The sequence below is a fragment of the Lipophrys pholis genome (assembly GCF_963383615.2).
Source record: "Lipophrys pholis genome assembly, chromosome: 16".
NCBI classification, from domain to species: domain Eukaryota; kingdom Metazoa; phylum Chordata; class Actinopteri; order Blenniiformes; family Blenniidae; genus Lipophrys; species Lipophrys pholis.
The window spans coordinates 3,730,274-3,750,529 of NC_137634.1; the positions used below are offsets into that span (position 1 = coordinate 3,730,274).

General features: G+C 45.2%; 1 protein-coding gene across 1 annotated transcript; it reads left to right on the top strand.

The window, feature by feature from the left end:
* Positions 1–1,330: 1,330 nt before the first annotated feature.
* Positions 1,331–14,001, top strand: prdm15 (PR domain containing 15). Its single transcript, XM_080483117.1, has 23 exons — positions 1,331–1,927; positions 2,040–2,133; positions 3,347–3,500; positions 3,581–3,733; positions 3,813–3,921; positions 4,812–4,865; positions 4,943–5,170; positions 5,300–5,512; positions 5,996–6,090; positions 6,199–6,286; positions 6,374–6,541; positions 7,228–7,322; positions 7,598–7,729; positions 8,435–8,575; positions 8,668–8,831; positions 8,958–9,037; positions 9,450–9,569; positions 9,678–9,809; positions 10,017–10,100; positions 10,561–10,736; positions 10,822–10,902; positions 11,842–12,063; positions 13,110–14,001. Exons 1-23 carry the CDS (start codon positions 1,897–1,899, stop codon positions 13,653–13,655), a joined length of 3,360 nt encoding a protein of 1,119 aa, XP_080339243.1. The 5' UTR covers positions 1,331–1,896; the 3' UTR covers positions 13,656–14,001.
* Positions 14,002–20,256: the final 6,255 nt, after the last annotated feature.

The following is a 20,256-nucleotide window of genomic DNA, read 5'->3' on the forward strand; positions in this document are numbered from 1 at the left end:
TTTCTCTTAAGCGCAATGAAATCTTGAAACTTTAGAAATAACTTAAAATCTTAAACAATTTAAATCAAATTCGATGAGGTTTTAGTGTATTCCTATTATTAAATGTTTATGATTTTTAAATTTCATTTACATTTTTGTTCAGATAAGTGATATTAAGGTGTTATATATATATATATATATATATATATATATATATATATAATAGAAAAATGTCTAACACCAGAGTTTCTTATTCTTTGCAGTCTCCAGTTTTGTTGGTTGATCTGAATTAAAATGTTCTACAGGCAGTTAATATGTTCTGGTGGTTAGAATATAATGGATTTGGGATCTTTTATAGAGGTTTGCATGTGTTTGTGTGTTAATTGTCTCATTATTTGCCGGTTTAATGAATTTTAGTGTGTATTTATTGTGTTAATTGTCTCATCAGTGTCCGGTTGACTGCTTTGTTAGTGTATTTTGTGTATTTGTGTGTTATTTGTCTTGTGTTCTGGTTGAGTGTGTTTTGTTCATGTTAATTATCTCATAGTGGTCTAATTTGAGTGGGTTTTTTATGTGTTTTTGTGTGTTACGTTTATTGTCTCAGTATCTGGTTGAGTGCGTGTATTCTTTGAATTAATTGTCTTATTAGTGGCTGGTTGAGTGTGTTTTGTATATTTTTTGTGTGTGTGTGTTGTTTCATCAGTATCTGGTTGTGTTTTGTGTTTGTTTATTGTCTCGGTCTTTTCGAGTTATTTTGTGTGTTAATTATCTCATCAGTGTCTGGTTCAATGTGTTTTTGTGTTAATTGTCTCATTGGGGCTGGTTGAGTGTGTATTTTTATATTTGTATGTTATTTGTCTCATCAGTATCTTATTGACTGTTTTAGTGTGTATATTTGTGTTAGTTGTTTCACCAGGGTCTGGTTGAGTGTGTTAAGTGCATTTTGTGTATTAGTTGTTTGCTTTTGTGTGTTAATTGTCATTGTCTGGTTCAGTGTGTTTTGTGTATTTTATTTTTGTATATTTATATATTTATTGTATGTTTTTTAATTATCGAGTACTTTGAGTTTTTTGTGTTTGTGTTGTCTCATCAGTGTCTGAGTGTTGGTTTTCTTTTAATTGTCTGTTAGTGCCTGGCTGAGTGTGTATTTTTGGTGTCAATTGTGTCACTATTGGCTAGTTGAGTGTGTTTTAGCGTGTATTTTTGTGTCAATTGTGTCATTCGTAGCCAGTTGGATGTGTTTTTGTTTTGTTATCCGGTCAGTCGGTAAGTATCTGCGCCTCCATTTCCCAGAATGCACCGGGCGCGGCTCCTTCCGGTCCTGCGCCGTTTCTGGAGCGGATTGGATCCCGGAGTCAGGACTGAATAAATGACGGGTCTCTTGCAGAAAAGGTAACGCGTTTCCCGGCTAAACCGCCGGCTCTCCGGCCCGGACGGGGCCGCGGTGCGGTAGCGGAGCTGCAGCCGGACTGTCCGGCGCGCTCCGGACGTCTTCCCGCCGCCTCCGCCGCGCGCCGCCGGCCGCTAAGAGGCATCGACTCCGGTCTGGGGGTTTGCGTCTCCGGTCCATCCGCCATGCCGACTGTTCTTTGTTACAGTGGCGGAGACGAGCCGCTCAGATCGGAGTTAAAACCCGGCAACAGTTTGGGAGCGACTCAAATCCCGGATCCCGTCTCTTCTAGCCGGACTGCTTGACGTTAATGTGAAGAACCGCGCGCGCATCCGCGCTGTTGTTTGTGTGGCTGCTGCTGCATTGGAGCACACACACACACACACACACACACACGTATACACTTTACCGTGTGTGTGTGTGTGTGTGCGCGCGCGCGCGCTCAGGAAGTTCAGTCACACACACACTGTGTGTGATGATGTTTGACACTGATACAAACTCTCCCTCTGTGTTTGTAGGTGGAAATAATGGCTGAACACACACCAGATGAGTTCATCTGTGAGTATGGGTGTGTTTGTGTTTGTGTTTGTGTGTGTGTGTGTGTGTGTGTCTGTGTGTGTGTGTGTCAGTCACACACTGTGCTGACAGCTGTGACGTGTGTGTGTGACAGGGTGCGAGGACTGTGGTCAGTACCATGATACTGAGTGTCCGGAGCTCGGCCCTCTGGTGACGGTCCAGGACTCCTTCGTCCTCAGCCGGGCTCGGTGAGTCTCACCGGTGGCCTCGCCTCCATCCATCATCCATCATCCATCTTTCATCCATCCATCCCTCCATCATCCATCCAGCTCGGGTCAATGGGGATGACCTCTACACACACACTTTAGTAAACAAACAGGGAAAAGATACAAACAACACAGAAAGGCCTGGTTTCGAACCGGCCACCTCCCTACCATGCAGACCAGAGATCTCATTTATCAGCTTAAATCAAGTTTACGTCAAAGAACCTAAAACGGGGACGAACCATCAATTTTCTCAAGGGGCCACATCGCAACACCACGAACGAATTTACTTTGCGCTCGGGGGCGCAGCTCCCTATTTTCTGATTGGGTATGCAGAAACAATACAATCCTCCCCAAAGCTCTTTCACTTTTTTTAAGTTTACATTTATAAATCTTTTATTCACGCGTCAATTAATTTACACGTATAATAATGTAATAACATGGAACAGCAGCGACACCCAGTCAGCAGAAATTGGTGTTTTTGGTGTCCATCCCCAAAAATCTGCATGTCCAAATTATATTTGGGAGGTGCTGGTCGTCATCCACATATATATTTTTGTAAAATAAAATAGAATGAAGTAAATTAATGACAAATGATTAACTACTTGATCGCTCTCTCTGCGTTCATCCCATCATATTTAGGAGTTAGTGACCTAGAATTGACTTTGGGGTGAAACCTTATTGAGGAAAAGAAAAACTATTGAGCGTTCATATGGTGTATCTTCACACCTCGTTCTTCAGTATTTATAGGATAGTGTGTAGACACACTACACAATATGTGTACTGTAGACTCAGCCCTATACTGGAGCTGTTGGAGGTGTGTGGGGCTTCCACCTAGAGGTTGCTCACGGCAACGCATAGCCTTCGCGTATGGAGTATGAATTAGGCTTTATGGCATTTAACAAGTACTCATATTGGTATTCGGTATCAGGAAGTAGCTTGAGGTACTCGTCCTTTTTAAAAAAAAAAAAAAAAAAAAAAAAAAATGGTTTGATGCATCGCTAGTTTAAATCCACACCCCTCTTATATTAAACCACCTTTTTCTGCATCATCAACCTGGATTGAAGTCCAACCGGGTTCTGGATCACGTTCTAATGTAAAATGAGTTTATTGGAATGAGAGCCGGCGTGTCCGTGCGGTTCCCTGTATGAACGAAGTACTCTGTGTGTTTGGTGTCTGTTCGGTCGTCCTGGACCAGGTCGTCGCTTCCCAACAGCCTGGAGATCAGGGAGATGGCTGACGGAGGGGAGGGGGTGTTTGTCCTGCGCCGCCTGGTCAAGAGGACGCGCTTCGGCCCGTTCGAGGCGAAGCGGGTCGCCCACCTGGAGAGGGAAGGAGCGTTCCCTTTGAAGGTGCGTAAGACGCCCGGCTGCGTTGACCTTTTACCTGTTGGGCTTCTCTCTTTAACCCCGCCTCCCGGTCCCCCGAGCAGATCTTCCAGAAGGACGGCGTGGTGGTGTGCTTCGACTCCAGCAGCGAGGAGGACTGTAACTGGATGATGCTGGTCCGGCCCGCCTCCGACCACCAGCACCAGAACCTGACGGCGTACCAGCAGGACGACGACGTGTACTTCAACACGTCGCAGGTACGGCAGCCTCCTCGGACCTGCTGCTGCTGCTGCTGCTGCTCGATTCGCCTGGCTTCACGCCTTTCCTCTGCCGCAGGACGTCCTGCCGGGAGCCGAGCTCAGGGTCTGGTACGGAGCTTTCTACGCCAAGAAGATGGAGAAGCCGATGCTGAGGCCGGCGCTTCAGCCTTCTCTGCCTCCACCAGGTGGGTTCATTCAGAATCACAGTCGCATCAGGCTGCAACTCATAAATTGATGCATAAACAGTTACGTCCACCAGGGGGCCGCAGAGTACACCAATTTTGACATTATGAGTGATGGAGATGAGGAGGAGGAAGACCCTTATTCTGACACCCTTTCTTTGTTTTATTTTCTTTATTTGCACAAAATAAGATTATACTCCAGAACTATAAGATGAAACCAAACGAAAGAAGCCCAACAGGCTTATATGAGCCCATCAATAAACATTATTTATAATGAAAGTAAGAAATAACAAAGGATGAAGGAACAACAAGCAGAGAAAACAAGGAAAGGAGTTAATAAAAACATTTTATCAATCAGTGGAACACTATTAAGACAGGGGATAGTTTTAATCTTTTAACTTTAAAGATGTTGATTATCCAGAGAGTTTCAGAGTTTGGACCCATGAAATTTAAAAGTTCCATATTATGCAGATATTTGTAAATATTATATATGATTTAGTGATTTTCAATGTTTTTTTTTTTTCATCTAAAAGCAAATTCGCTGCAAATTCCAGTGTTTTATTGGTATTTCTGGTGTCGAGTGTAAAAAAGATCTGGAAGGTTGAATCAGATATTTACAGCAAAGTCATAAATAAGAAGAGAGAAGACGCCCTAAAATCCATTTCTCTTTGATATAGTTTGTTTGATATAGCTTCTCTTTATAATCCCTTCAGACTATTTGTAAATATGTGGAAAAAAAATCACATTTCTAAATGATGTTTGACTTTTTAGTGTTTGAATCTTTTTTCTTCTTTTTTTGTTTTAAATCATTGTGCAGAAAGTCGTTAAACCTCGATTAGTTCAGGATTTGTTTAGTTTTGCTCTTAATCGGTTGTGATTATCTGGTGAAGCAGAGACGTCGGAGCAAGGCGGCGTCCTCATGCACTTGGTGGCTGAAGACAACGCAGGTGAGCTCCACCGTCCTCCTCCTGACGCGTCGTTCGCTCTTCTCTCAGTGACCGTCTTTCTCTCCCAACGGACGCAGACGCCATGCTGGGTCGACTCGGCGAGACGGTGACGGAGCTCCCCGTGGACTCGCTCCTCCCCCTGGAGGAGAGCCTGGCTGGCCCCGAGGAAGAGGAGGAGGAGGAGGAGGAGGAAGCGGAGAAGCAACGCCGCCCACCGGAAGTCAGGCCCGCCGCCAAGAGGGGGCACAGTCGAGGGAGGAGGACGAAGGGGCGTCGGCCCGGCGCCGCCGCCAGCAGAAACAAAGGTGAGAGAATAAAAGCATCAGGATTTGTTTTTCACCACAGGTGATGAACAACTAGTGAAATAACGAGTGTGAGATAATCAGGAACATTTTAAATGTAAAGTCCAATAATTCATCTCCTGATGTGTGCAGATGTGAAGCCTTCAGAGGACAGCTCGGTGCCGGTGACCCCGGACGCCACAGTGGAAGGCGGCGGTGGCGGCGGCGGCCTGCTGAGCGCTCCGGACGGCGGCGGCGTCCTGAAGAGACACAAAATCCGAGAGCACAAGAGGGTTTACCGCTGCTCCCTCTGCAGCAAGGTCTTCCAGAACAGCAGCAACCTCAACAGACACATCCGCTCCCACGGTGCGCACACACACACACACACACACACACTTCTATGAATATTCCAACAGGTTGTATAAAACTCAAGGTTTTACATGCATTTTGGTGATGTGTGTTTAGTTGTGTGTGTGTGTGTGTGTGTGTGTGCGCGCGTGTGCACACTTATAGAAGTGTGCATGAGCTGATTCGCATGCATCTCAAGGTGTGTGCATACATACTGTACATACTCACTCCTCACAGCTGAGACCGTAACCGTGTGTGTGTGTGTGTGTGTGTGTGTGTGTGTGTGTGTGTGTGTGTGTGTGTGTGTGTGTGTGTGTGTGTGTGTGTGTGTGTGTGTGTGTGTGTGTGTGTGTGTGTGTGTGTGTGTGTGTGTGTGTGTGTGTGTGTGTGTGTGTGTGTGTGTGTGTGTGTGTGTGTGTGTGTGTGTGTGTGTGTGTGTGTGTGTGTGTGTGTGTGTGTGTGTGTGTGTGTGTGTGTGTGTGTGTGTGTGTGTCCTCGCAGGTGATAAACTGTTCAAGTGTGACGAATGTGACAAGTTGTTCAGCCGCAAGGAGAGCCTGAAGCAGCACATCTCTTACAAGCACAGCAAGAATGTGGTGAGTGATTCTGGGGGGGCTGCTGCCTTGCTGCATGGCTGCCGCCTTGCCGCGGGGCTCCGGTCACACTCCACCGCTTCACGCCTTGACCTCCTCGTCTCCCCGCAGCCCGACCTCGAGTACAAATACAAGTGTAACACGTGTGAGAAATCCTTCCGCCTGGAAAATGCCTTAAAGTTCCACAACTGCCGCACGGGTGAGCGGCTCGGCTTCGTGCTCTCGTGTTTGTTTGTTTGTTTGTGTGCGTCCTGTTGCCGCTGACCGCCGTCCTTCCTCCCCGCAGACGACAAGACGTTCCAGTGCGACATCTGCTCGCGCTTCTTCTCCACCAACAGCAACCTCTCCAAGCACAAGAAGAAGCACGGCGAGAAGCTCTACTCCTGCGAGATCTGCAACAAGATGTTCTACCGCAAGGACGTCATGCAGGAGCACCACCGGAGGCACGGCGTGGGTGAGTCACACACACACACACACACACACACACACACACACACACACACACACACACACACACGCCATTTGGTCCCAGGCGGCAAAGAAAGAATTTCAAGTTTTATTTTTGAAAATTTTTGTCGGAGTCCATCGAGTTTTATTTTGAAAAAACCTTCACTTCCATCCACGCTTCTTTCAAACTAACCTAGAGCCAAAAGGTGAGACAAAATATTATACTTAATAGTGTAAGTTTATGATCATTAGCCAAGTTATTCAGCGCAAATGTATAACCCTAGTCCATAATGTAAAACAATAATTATATTTACATCATATGAATAATAATAAAAATTCTCTATGATGCACGTTATTGTGTTTGTGTCGACGTCCCCTCACACACCCTGCTGCCAGACCGTGGAGCAGAAAATGTTTGAGGGCAGTGATTAAACTGTTATTAACCTCACTTGTTGTGACAGCAGCAATAACTGAATCATGACTGCAATAAGAGTGGTGTGTCGTTCACTACAGTCGGGGACCAAATCTGATTGGACAGTAACTCATGGGGCCTCGTCACCATGGCAACAAAGACTTACATAAAGTTCCACATGAGGAAGATCAGTAGATTTTGATGTGAGAATGTGACACTGTGAGGTGAACGTGAGCTCAGGCCGACCTGCAGGAAGTGACGCGAAGGTGTTTTGTGTGCAGGACCGAAGCACATGAAGAAAGAGGAGCTGGAGGCCAACGGAGAGGAAGGAACCAAGTACAGGAAGGAGCCGTCGCCGTGTCCCATCTGCGGCAAGGTGAGCGGCACAGGAGCCGGCGAGACGCCGACGTCCGCAGAGAGCTGACCCCTGTGTGTGTGTGTGTGTGTGTGTGTGTGTGTGTGTGTGTGTGTGTGTGTGTGTGTGTGTGTGTGTGTGTGTGTGTGTGTGTGTGTGTGTGTGTGTGTGTGTGTGTGTGTGTGTGTGTGTGTGTGTGTGTGTGTGTGTGTGTGTGTGTGTGTGTGTGTGTGTGTGTGTGTGTGTGTGTGTGTGTGTGTGTGTGTGTGTGTGTGTGTGTGTGTGTGTGTGTGCAGGTGTTCTCCTGCAGGAGCAACATGAACAAACACCTGCTGACTCACGGCGATAAGAAATACACCTGCGAGATCTGCGGCCGCAAGTTCTTCCGCGTGGACGTTCTGCGGGATCACATCCATGTTCACTTCAAGGTGACACACACACACACACACACACACACACACACACACACACACACACACACACACACACACACAGCAGCGTTCTCTAACGGGGTCGACACAGTGACGACGGCGAGTTGTAACGACGCAGATCTGAAACTTGTTTTGGGAGAATCTGCAGTCGTACAGACAGAATGTGTTCTGCATGTCATACGTTTTACAAATGATGATGATCAGAATAAGAAATCTCCCTCGCAGTGCCTAAATGTTGAATTTAATGATTTTATGTGAGAGGAATTGAAAGAGGACAAAGAAACTCAAAAACATTGAGTATTTCCTGTTGATGGTCTTTTTTTCCCCTTTTGATTACAACCTACTCAGATCAGTTGTAATGACTTTATTTCAAAAATTTTAAGGCAAAAATACTAAAAGCGGCACGTTAATAGTTCATTGAACATCACTAGTACTTATTGAATTAAAGCTGCTCGTTTAATGAAAATAAATGATTTGTAGTGAAAGTGCTCGGTGACTTTTCTTCTCCTGGTATTGATTATAAAATCTCTGGCATCACGTTTATAAAGGTTTTCTGTTTCTGATATTATATTCTATAATATGTTCTTTTCAGTCAGGATAATAATTCAGAACGTTGCCGTGGAAACGAGGCTCCACTTTAGCGAAAGTACCACTGAAATGAAGCTTTGGATTTCCGGTGTTTGTATGATTGCGGTGCTGCAGGACATCGCCTTGATGGACGAGCAGGAGAGGGAAGACTTCATCAAGAAGATCGGCATCTCGCCGGACGACACCGACGACACCGATGACGACGAAGACGACGACGACCCCGAGCGCCACAAGTACAACTGCAAGAAGTGCCAAGTAATCCCCGCCGTCTCCGATCAGAGATCCCCTCTGGGTTTAAGTTGGTCCCGCAGTCCCTCACTGGATCCTGTCGTCCTCTCGTCTCCCAGCTGTCGTTCGCCAAGGGGAAAGACTACCTGAGTCACATCATGGAGCAGCACAAGGAGCGAGGCTATGGCTGCGGGATCTGCAACCGCCGCTTCGCGCTGAAGGCCACGTACAACGCTCACCTGGTCATCCACCGGGAGCAGCTGCCCGACCCGGCGGTGCAGAAGTACCCGCCTTTAACCCTTCGGCAATATTACTGAGTGATACTGGGAATGATTGAAAGTATATAGTTAGTAGGGAAAGATTATTTTTACTTTGCTGACGATAAGAACCGATCCGGTCTCCACTGCAGGTACATTCATCCCTGTGAGATCTGTGGTCGGATCTTCAACAGTATCGGAAACCTGGAACGGCACAAGATCATCCACACTGGTGAGGTCAAAGGTCAACGTGGTGAAGGTGTTCAATGTTTATATTCAGTGTGTTTTCTCAACAAAGTTCCAAAGAGAAGCATTTTGACGGTGAATTTAAATTAGACAGTTTTCATTTATTGTTTGCTGGAATCGGCTTCCTGTCGTCAAAAAGTATTTTTCTCCTTTTACACGTACAGAATCTCTTCCAAACACAAAGTGAAGTCGCATCGTTTTCTCATTTTAGTTTTGGAAAAGTTTGATCTTTACGTAGCAGAGAAACAGCAGAGACACTTAATTTCTGCCGTTTCTGTGTAAATGTGAAATTTTTGCGAAACGGAAAATAAACCCCACATGTTCAGGCTTCATAAAAGCTCCAGCATGTGAAACGGCGTGAAGTTTTCCAGAACCTGAACAGATTCTGCTCTGTCCAGGCGTGAAGAGCCACGGCTGCGATAAGTGTGGTAAATCATTCGCCAGGAAGGACATGCTGAAGGAGCACCTCAGGGTTCACGACGACAACCGGGACTACCTGTGTGCGGAGTGCGGGAAAGGTCGGGCCGCCGCTCATCTCCTCTGTGTGTGTGTGTGTGTGTGGGGGTGTGTGTTTGTGTGTGTGTGAAGCTGAAGCAACCTCAACCCCCTCTGTGTCTCCTGCTCAGGCATGAAGACCAAACACGCTCTGCGGCACCACATGAAGCTGCACAAGGGCATCAAAGAGTACGAGTGTAAAGAGTGCAACCGCAAGTTCGCCCAGAAGGTCAACATGTTGAAGCACTACAAGAGACACACAGGTGAGGCGCCGTGTGTGTGTGTGTGTGTGTGTGTGTGTGTGTGTGTGTGTGTGTGTGTGTGTGTGTGTGTGTGTGTGTGTGTGTGTGTGTGTGTGTGTGTGTGTGTGTGTGTGTGTGTGTGTGTGTGTGTGTGTGTGTGTGTGTGTGTGTGTGTGTGTGTGTGTGTGTGTGTGTGTGTGTTGACGCTGATGTGTTTCACGCGTGCAGGGATAAAGGACTTCATGTGCGAGCTGTGTGGGAAGACGTTCAGTGAGAGAACAACGCTGGAGACGCACAAACTCATCCACACAGGCAAGTGGCCCGTTCTCACTTTACGGTTTCATTTCTTTCACACAAAAAACTGATAGAGCAAAGTGTGACACAAGTTGAACGAGGGGGCCCCCCTCTAGTGGTGAGTGGAGGTAACTCAAGGTTTAGTTAGTCGTTGGCTTTATGTTGAGATCGTCGTCATTTTTGGTCGTAATTGTTTTGGTTTTTGTGAAAATGTCGACATTTTCACCGCGTTCCACTGGTCACCACAACAAAGAAAAACTTTAAAGTCGGAATTTAAAGGATATTGTGTCTCTATTTCCGCCCACTCAGGATGAAATTTCACCGCATGCGGCCCCCTGAACTGAAACGTGTTTGACACCCCTGCGTTGGTGTAGTGAAAGCAGCTGTTAATTCTTAATGTTGGTGTCAAATTACATTTGTTTCACCCACACGACTTCATCAACTGCTAATGCTCTGACCGGTGTCCCTGCGTCTGCAGTGGGGAAGACGTGGACGTGCGCCACGTGCGATAAGAAGTACCTGACGGAGTACATGCTGCAGAAACACGTGCATCTGACCCACGAGAAGGTGGAGGCGCAGTCCTGCCACCTGTGCGGCACCAAGGTGTCGACCCGCGCCTCCATGAACCGACACTTGCGGCGCAAACACCCCGAGGTGAGTGGCGGCGACGGCGGTGGTGGAGGTCGGCCCTGGTCAGCGGAGTTCCTCACTCGGCTGCTGTTCTCCTCCCTGCCTGCAGGTGGTGGCGGTGAGAATCAACGACTTCGACGATCTTCAGGAAAACTCGACGATCGACGACTCGTCCATCAGCATCGTGCAGGTCAGTTCGACGGTTGTTTTGATACTTGACGCGACGCGGCACACAGAAGCAGAGGAAATAAAATAGAGCTACATGCACCAGAAGTAGCGACGAAATCTGGTCCGATACTGCACAGAGTACTCGTACTACTAACAGATCCCTGATGCAACCCAGCGAATATTACAAGACGTCATCCATCAGCAGCAGTATACACAGATACTCACATAATAAACTGAAAAAAAAATTGTTCAAAAAACAAACTGTAAACATAGTTAGAACTAGAGCTACACTCGGTAGAGCACAGACTTTCGCCAGCGCCACATTTGTTTACGTAACTGAGTTTGTGTTGCTAGCATGTTAGCTTTTAGCTCATGTCGATGCAAACTAGCCTATCAGGTAGCTACATCGCTGCGTGAAACACTGAGCAGGGAGCGTCTCCATGGCAACAGACGCTGATCTCCTTAAGGTGCCTCTCTTAGCCGTTTTGCATGGGCAATTGTTTTCGCAGTTTTTGGGGGATTTATTCAGAAACGGTTTGCCGTTAACGTCCCAAAATCTAATCGGTTGGCCAGCGGATGATGAAGAATCGTCCCTGAAAATTTCATGTAATTCGGGGTCAGTAGTTTTTTGTGAAAAGTTGGTCAGATACACACATCCGTACAAGCCGATGAATAAACACACGCTGATGAAAACAGGAACGTCTCGGCCTACTTCGTTGGCAGAAGTATATATACACACATTAAAAGAAAACTACAACCACAGAATTTCACAAATGCACAATAGAAAACAGACCAAGTCCAGATATAAAAATCATAAATATACATACATAACATATTTAGATTTAAAATGCCTTCAATCTTTATTTAGACTTTATTTCTCCCTGCTTCCGGTCCTCTCATGTTACCAGCTCTTCTTTCTTTCTCTCTGTTGCTTTATTTATCCACATTATGGATAATGCAGCCCTCCCTCACCCTGGAGAAAGACGACCTGACCCAGGAGCGGCCCCCCCGACCGGCCCGACACGCCAAGCGGAGGCAGCGAGTCCCGGCCGAGCCGGAGCTCTCCGAGTCCGACGAGTACGCCGACTTCAGCGATTCGCGGCACGACGCCATGGCGGAGTACAACACGGTGATCATCGGAGAGGAGACGGAGACCAGCTCTGCCGTGCAGAGCATCCAGCAGGTAGAGCGGAGGAGTTTCCCTCCAAACAAGGCTGCAAGGCCTTTTGTAACGTCTCTCTGTCTCCCCCTCTAGCAGGTGTAAAGACCCGCGCAGGCGTCACACTGTTGTTGTTGTTTTTTTGTTTTTTTTTGTGGTTTTCAGTCATCAAAGTGAAATAAAAACCGACGGGGTGACAAAATCTGAACCACGAGTCCAATAAACTGTCGTCACATTTCACTGCATATTGCACAATATTCAACATGAAAAAAAACATTGAAATGATGAAAGTCCAAGTCAGTTTTTAACTTCTGCCAGTGTCATTTGTAGACGATCTAGTTGTTGCAGCTCTATAAATGTTTTATCAGTTTTTTTCTACACTCAAGAGATTTAAACTAATAAATTGAAGCAATTTTACATTTTAATTGAGAAAATTAAGGCTTCAGGTTAAATAAAGTTTATTTTCTATGATTGTAAGATATTGTATATTTGATTTCCATGATTTCCGAGTGGTTTCACTGTATTCACTAAATTGTGAAATGAAGTGAAAGTTTCCATTTTTAGATCAACTTGTATTAATTAAAGTAGCAGCAAAACTGCTTTGGGGTTAAAGTTTTATTCACAGTGTTACGAATATGCACATTTTTTTCATGCATTGTGACTAAAAGATTTCTATCATAGATTCCCATAGTTAAATTAATGTGAGAGAAAAAAGATTTCTTGTTATTTTCACATTTTTGGCTGCAAAAAATGTTTATTAGATAATAATAATACTAATACATTTTATTTGTATAGCGCTTTTCAAAACACCTGACAAAATCAATGTTCTCACTTCGTATTCAGTGGAATGATTCTACTAATAAAGTCGTTAGACTATTGAAGTAAAGTGTAAATTTTCCAGAAAGTGATCGTGGTATTCGATGAGAACCGGCAGGTAAAGGGTTAATTTGTACCTGATGACTTTTGAGTCTAAAAGTAAAAGTTGTTTCAGTTAAATGTTTAGGATCTTAAACTTTTATTTTTTTAACTCCAGGTGACGAGGTTTAAACCGTTTCTGTGTTGCGTTTCAGGTGGTGGTCCTGGCCGACCCCTCCGCCCCCGCCGCCCCCTCCCCCAACAGCTCGGTGGGGCTCGCCAACATCACGGTGACGCCCATCACGAGCGCCGCCCCGGCGCAGTTCACCAGCCTGCAGCCGGTGGCGGTGGGCCACCTGACGGCCGGCGACCGGCCGCTCACGCTGGACAACTCCATCCTCACCGTCACCTTCGACGCCGTCAGCGGCTCCGCCATGCTCCACAACCGACCCGCCGCCGAGCTGGTGCCGGAGACGGTGGGGCCCGGCGGGGGGACGGCGGTGCAGCCCACGTCCGTCGCCCACTTCATCAACCTCACCACGCTGGTCAACCCCGTCGGCCACCAGCTGGACGCGTCCACGCTGGCCTGGAGGCCCGTGGCGGGGCCGGAGGGCGGCCCGGTGGCGCCGGGGGTGGAGGGCGCCCATGGGGAGGGGCCAGACGTCCAGAGCCAGGGGGGGCAGCCGGGGAGGCCCCCCCAGAGCCAGCCGCCGTCCCAGCAGCAGCAGAGCGGCTCGACACAGCAGATGTTCAGCTACTGAGGAGGAGGAGGAGGAGGAGGAGGAGGAGGCGCTGGTCGCCTCGCTCGCCATCACGTCGCAGGAAAGACTTTTATCAGACCACGTTCACCCTGATGCCTCTCCGGCCTCCTGGAGGCAGATGAAATTTAAAACACTTTTTATTTCCAACCCGCCACAAGTCGTTGTCACGACTGGGGAAAAACACGAGGGATGGCGACGCGGAACCAAAAGCACTCCGCCGGCGGCGGGAACCAAAGCAACACGTTTCACATCCAGATGCCTTACAGCCCGTCAAGACGCCCGCATGTCGCCATCCGACCCGCTGCTCGCCATCCAATCAGGAAGAAGAACCGCGACCCGCATCATGTCTCGCACGAAGCGGCTCACTCATCAGATCTTATTTTTGAATGTTGTATTTGTGAAAGCTCTTTTTTTTGTACCGTTATTTTTAAACAAAATGCCTCTTAAAAAAAAAAATGGTTTTCTTGTTTGTTGCCTGTGTGTGTAAATAGTTTGATTTTAAATGATTTTTACAACGGTGAGGATTTGGTTCAGCCCAGAAAAACGTAGGGAAACAGATACACACAGTAATGTGCGGGGCGATGTGTAGTCACAGCGCTTTGTCTCTGCAGGAGGGAATCGTACGGTGGCCCAGAAGGCCCAACAACACAACACAACAACAAAAGTTCTTAAAAGCTTTCTGACGGCTGCGTCCTTCCGTTGTGGCATTTTGTTGTTGTATTGTTGGCCCTTCTGGGCCACCGTAGAATCGCAACAGTTAAAAAAAGAAAAAGAGTGCGTTTCCACTGCAGCTGCCGACACACTGACAACCTTGTAGTTAGTGGGCCGGGCCACTGGGGGGGGTGCTGTTGCTTGGTTTTGTAATGAAACCACACAGATGTGTGCAGAGAACAATACGGTATAAGAAAATGGAGAGAACCCGACATTCTTTTGGGCTGATGACGCATCTGATGCTATCAGGGGAGAGTCTCAACTATTAAACTACTGATACAGACGATAAAACTAGAATACGGACCGCGACTGGTCCGCCATGTTTGTTTACAAGTGGATGAGCAGAAGGGGGAGGGGATATGCGCAGTAAGAGCGCTCCATAGCCTACATCGGTCTGCAGGATTGAATAGCGACTGTGAAAGAATCTCTCCACCTTGGGAGCCGGTATAAAACCTTTGCAGATACAGTGGATCAGAACACAGGTGTGTTGTAAACGGACCCCCCCCCAGAAGTGAAGAAAGTTTTGCGGATACACTCGTATTCGTTGTCGTGTAAACGGAGCCTTAGAAACTCCACAAGACTCAAACCTTCCCATAAAGCCTGACATTCAGGTCAGTGGTTCTAATGTTGTGGCTGGTCGGTGTGTCTTCACCAGAGGGAGAACGGAGTGGTAAAACTGGATCTGCGGGTCCTGAGGGAGGTTGACCTTTGACCCCGAGCTGCATGAGGCGAGAGAAGCTTCATGTTGATTTAATGTCTCTTCTCATCACTGATCTAAAAGTGTGAAGGGAGGTTTTTATTTATTCATGCCCCAGCGGGGCGGGGCGGGGGGGAGGGGGGTTCACCTGGAGGTCCTTTAATCCTATCAACTAAAGTACCTCTGATGACTGGATTAGATTAATATTGATCACTCTCTTTCAGTCAGGTCGAGCATTTTACGTGAAAACTTTATTTCGGACATGTGGGCACAAAGGAGATTATCCAAAACAGCAAAATGAAATAGAAACACAAACATAACAGAGCAAAGCAAAGCCAAAAATAAGTTAAATAAATTAAATAAATATTGCCCAACCATATCTGAAAAGGAGTAGGACAAACTCATTTACTCCTTCCTAATCCTCCTCCACCTCAACAAAGAATCATTTTATACCCCAGTGGTTATTTATGTTTATATTTACCCTCATTTATCTATTATCTGGGCTGGACCACAACAATGAGACCCGACCTGAGATCGGAAACATTATTCTCCTTGACAATGGAGTCAAGCCAGTATTTCCAGTATTTCCAGAACCCCAGAGGATCAACTCTCCTTCAGAACTGCTGATTAACGGCTTCTTATCAAAGCTTCTCATCGGCCGTTCATTGTGATGCCTGCAACACTGAGGTGTGTGTGTGTGTGTGCGTGTGTGTGTGCGTGCGTGCGTGTGTGTGTTACCTTCTGCACCTTGTGAACAGATAAACAGATACAAAGAAAAACGACGTGAAAATCCAGAGCAGTTTAATCCAATCCAATCCAATCCAATGTATTTATAAAGCACTATTAAAAACAACTCAGTTGACCAAAGTGCTGTACAACAATATAAAAATACAATTATAAATACAACAATACAGTGGCAGCACAGAATACACTTTGAGCAGTAAAAGTCAACTTCAACACTGGTTAAAAGCCAAAGAGAACATGCGTGTTTTAAGATGTGATTTAAAAACATGAAGGGAGTCAGCCTGTCTAATGAACAGAGGAAGCTCATTCCACAGTTTGGGACCAACCACAGAAAACGCTCGGTCTCCTCTGAGTTTGCGATGCGTCTGGGGGACCGAAAGCAACGCTTGATCAGCTGACCTGAGTGAACGTGCTGGGGAGTACGACACAAGCAGGTCGGACAGGTAACGAGGGGCAAGGTCATTAAGACATTTAAAAACAAATAACAGAATTTTAAAATCAATTCTAAATTGCACTGGGAGCCAGTGCAGAGAAGAGAGGACGGGTGAAATATGATCATATTTTTGTGAGCCAGTCAAGAGGCGCGCTGCAGCGTTCTGAACCAGCTGCAGGCGGGTCAGTAAGGACTGGCTGATGCCGGTGTACAGGGCGTTGCAATAGTCCAGCCGGGTTGTGACAAAAGCATGAATCAGTATTTCAAAATGATGTTTTGAAAGTGAGGATTTTATCTTTGCGAGTTGCCTCAGGTGGAAAAAACTCGCCTTCACCACAGCACTGATCTGTTTGTCAAATTTAAAATGTTGATCCATCTTTACCCCCAGATTAGAAACAGTTGGTTTGACAAACTGTGTCAGCGATCCTAGGTTCACTGGGGCGGCAGTACCAGAAGTGCTCGGCCCCACTAGGAGGACTTCAGTCTTTCTGTCATTAAAATGTAAAAAGTTAGCAGACATCCAGGATTTGATTGCGTCAATACACTCCAAAAGTTGAGTGGCACTGAAAGCATTCTCACGCTTCAGGGGCACATAGATTTGGCTGTCATCAGCATACAAGTGAAATGACACCCCAAATCTACGGAGAACAGATCCTAGCGGGAGCAGGTACATTGAAAACAGGAGAGGACCAAGGATGTTTAATGTTTAACAAGTTCAAACACAGCTGCTGCAGAGCGACGGAACTCTGCAGGACAAACATGAACCCAGCGGCTGTTTGGACCTTCTCGTCTCGTGTCCTCGTCCTCGTCTCACATCGGGACTGAAAAAACACAGAGGAGGACTTTATACGTAAATGTATGTTTTCCACTGCGCAAAATAAATTTAACATGTATGATCACATAAAGGAAATATTTATATTAACATTTTTTGCTTCTACACAGTAATATATTTCCTTTTCTCATTTCATTTTGGAAATGAATAATTAGATCGATCATAAGTCCATATTATTACCACTACCTGTGTGGATTCTGCAGATATAATTCCTCCTCTCTGCTTCAGCATTTGAACGCACCAGGGTGAGTCAGAGAATTACCAACCAATCAGAGGCCGCCTTTCAAAAGGTATAGACCACATGGAATCAATTGACCAATCACGTTGCTCGTTTCTCGGTGTAACATAACAAGCAGATAATTCGCTATATTTTGGAGAAAAAAGATAACGTGACAAGTAGTACATGCATCACACACATATTCTAGAGGGTTTCAGTGACACGTACGCTGTTTTTTCGGCCGTCTTTCTTTTTTTCAAAATTGACCGTCCAAATGGCGGCTGGACGGCTCGCTGGCTAAAACCACCACCCGGAGTTTCCAGTGGCGCCTCCTCCTCTCCCTGCGGAGTTTCTTTTAAATATTAACGCGCTCGTGCTTCGAGGAACGTCTGCTGGGAAACAACCCGAGCCCGGAGCGACGGCGCAGAGCGGAGCCGCCGACCGGCTAACGAGGTCCACATTCCGCCAGCACGAGCCTGCGCTTGCTTTGTTTTCATTACTTCATGTGTGTGTTAATATGGTGGTTTGTAAAAGTGTTTCGCGTCTTGTTCATTTGTAAATGTGTTTTATGGTTAATGCCATTATGTAAATATGTAAAAATGTTTTCCGAAATGTAAATTTATCTCACGTGTTGTCATGTTGTTTTGCGCCTCTCGGCCACCGTAGTTTTTATAAGCAGCATTTGCTGCTTGTCTTGCGTTCGTCAGTTGTGAATCAGTGATGTTCGACACAGGAGGACGTGATTGAAAGCTTGTTTACACTTCAGATGAGCTGGATAAAGCAGCAGTCGCTCTGCCAGGTGACCTGCAGTGACTCGGCTCCGGACTCGTCCTTCCAGTTCCAGGCGGAGCAGGGCGGAGGTGATGTCTGATGTGTCTGATAAACGGCGGTTCTTAAACGACGACGTCTCGACGGAAAACCTCATCGTTTTTGTGACAAAAAACTAGTTTCAAGCTCTGTTGTTTGTTTGTAATGAAACAATGAGAACAATTCACCATAAACAGGAACATCGGGGGCAAAAACAATCCATTTATTTGATTTACCAACACACACATGCAGTTTTATGACATTTGTGGCGTTCCGTTCTCACGTTTCTTGTGGGTTTTCCCTCGTTGTTGTTGTTACAAGTTTGCTTAAACCTGGTTAAAGCTTGATTTGTTGAACGACTTGAGCCTCCTTTACTTTTTATTTTGGGATTGTTTATATGCATTTTTACTCTTGAGGACAATCGCAGCAATAAAGTGGCACTTTTGACAAAATCTTCGTCTGCAGTCATTTTTTAAGTGAATTGAAAAAATAAATCAATACTCAAATTTTTCATTTAAAAAGATTTTTTTTGTAAAAAAAAAAAAAAAGCGCGATTTGGAAAGATTTAGGCCCGTTGACAACGTTCTCAAGTTGAAAATGCAAAACTTTGATTTTGGGGGTTCGGTACGGTGGCCCTGAGGGGTCCAACGGCACAAGGCAAACCACAAAAGCCACATCAGGAGACGCACAACAGACAGAATGTTTTGATTCTGGTTGAGTTTAATGAAACGCATTTAAAACAAAACTGCTTCGTGAGGATCGTGATTAATGTCATGTGGTTTTCAGAAGTCAGCAATATTGGTCACCGTGTTGAAAATATAACGTTATGTACCTCTCTGACGTCCACTTTGGTTCCGTCAGAAAATCTATGTATTTATCTATCCATCTATCTATCTATCTGTCTATCCATCTATCTATCTTGTCTGTATCAGAGGACCAAACTCAAGATTTGATCACAGGTTTTAATAACGGTTTGATTAGATATTCAACTTATACTATAGTATAAATTGGATATTTCAACCTGATATCAATTGTAAATACTCTCTCATTATATACAATTACAGAGTATTTCCAATTGATATCAGGCTCAGATGCGGTTAACATGAATTCTTGTTGTTAAAGTTGAAAACAACTTTAAGTCCCATCACTACAGATCCAAATCCTCTTTTTTAGGCCTAAAATATCTAATATCTAATAATATATAAACACGGTGTAGTGGTTAGTGCTCTCACCTCACAGCCAGCCATCCCCCGTTCAAGTTCATCTACTAGATGTTTGATGAAACCCTGAGAAAGATAAACAAATAGAGGCGATTATATAACTTAAGGACAATCTTGAGGGAGCGTGTGAAAATATTGGAGGGAGAGATGGTGTGAGAAGGATACAATGGGGGTTTTTCTGAACAGGTACAAAGAAATGTCAGCATTTTATTTCATTGTGTTTGTGTGTCTCGGCTTGAATAATAATCTAACAATGATACCGTCATTGTCATAGTTGCTGCTGAGTTCTTGGGAAGCCGAGCAGCTTTATGACGCAGGCATCTGGGAGTTTGTCTCTTTTTAATTGGTGCTTATTAAGATAGTTTAGTCATTACAAAGGTCACAGAGCATAAATCTTCTTACTCTAGTTAGAGTTAGTTCATGTTTATTCTTTCAATAAAATTTAAATATTTTATTTTATCTAATCTTTATTACTTAGTCGACATACATAAATCTCAACACTACTTCAAGCCATATTTTACAATTTTTCAGTAAATAAAAATGTGTTTTTTTGAGATGCAACATAAATGTGGATTTTTTTTTGTTTATTAAAAAAGAATTTATAAGAAAAATAAGAAAAAAGGGGGAAGAACAGAAAAATAAATAAAGAAAAGGAAAAATAAACGTGACATTTCTAAACTAATTTGTATAAAATAATTCTAACAATGAAAGAAAATGATCCTGTAATTATTTTCTTTCTATATTAACTCATTTTTTAAATGTATTTTTTCAAACATTTCAGATGGAATCACTGTTTGCCTGCAGATTCTTGCAGACATGCTTCATTTCTTATCTCCGCCCTCAGTCTTGACACGCAGCACACATACCGAGTCTTACAGGAACTTGCATCATCACATACATATGTCAGGCTTTAAACCGGAGCAGATAACGCGGGGTTAAT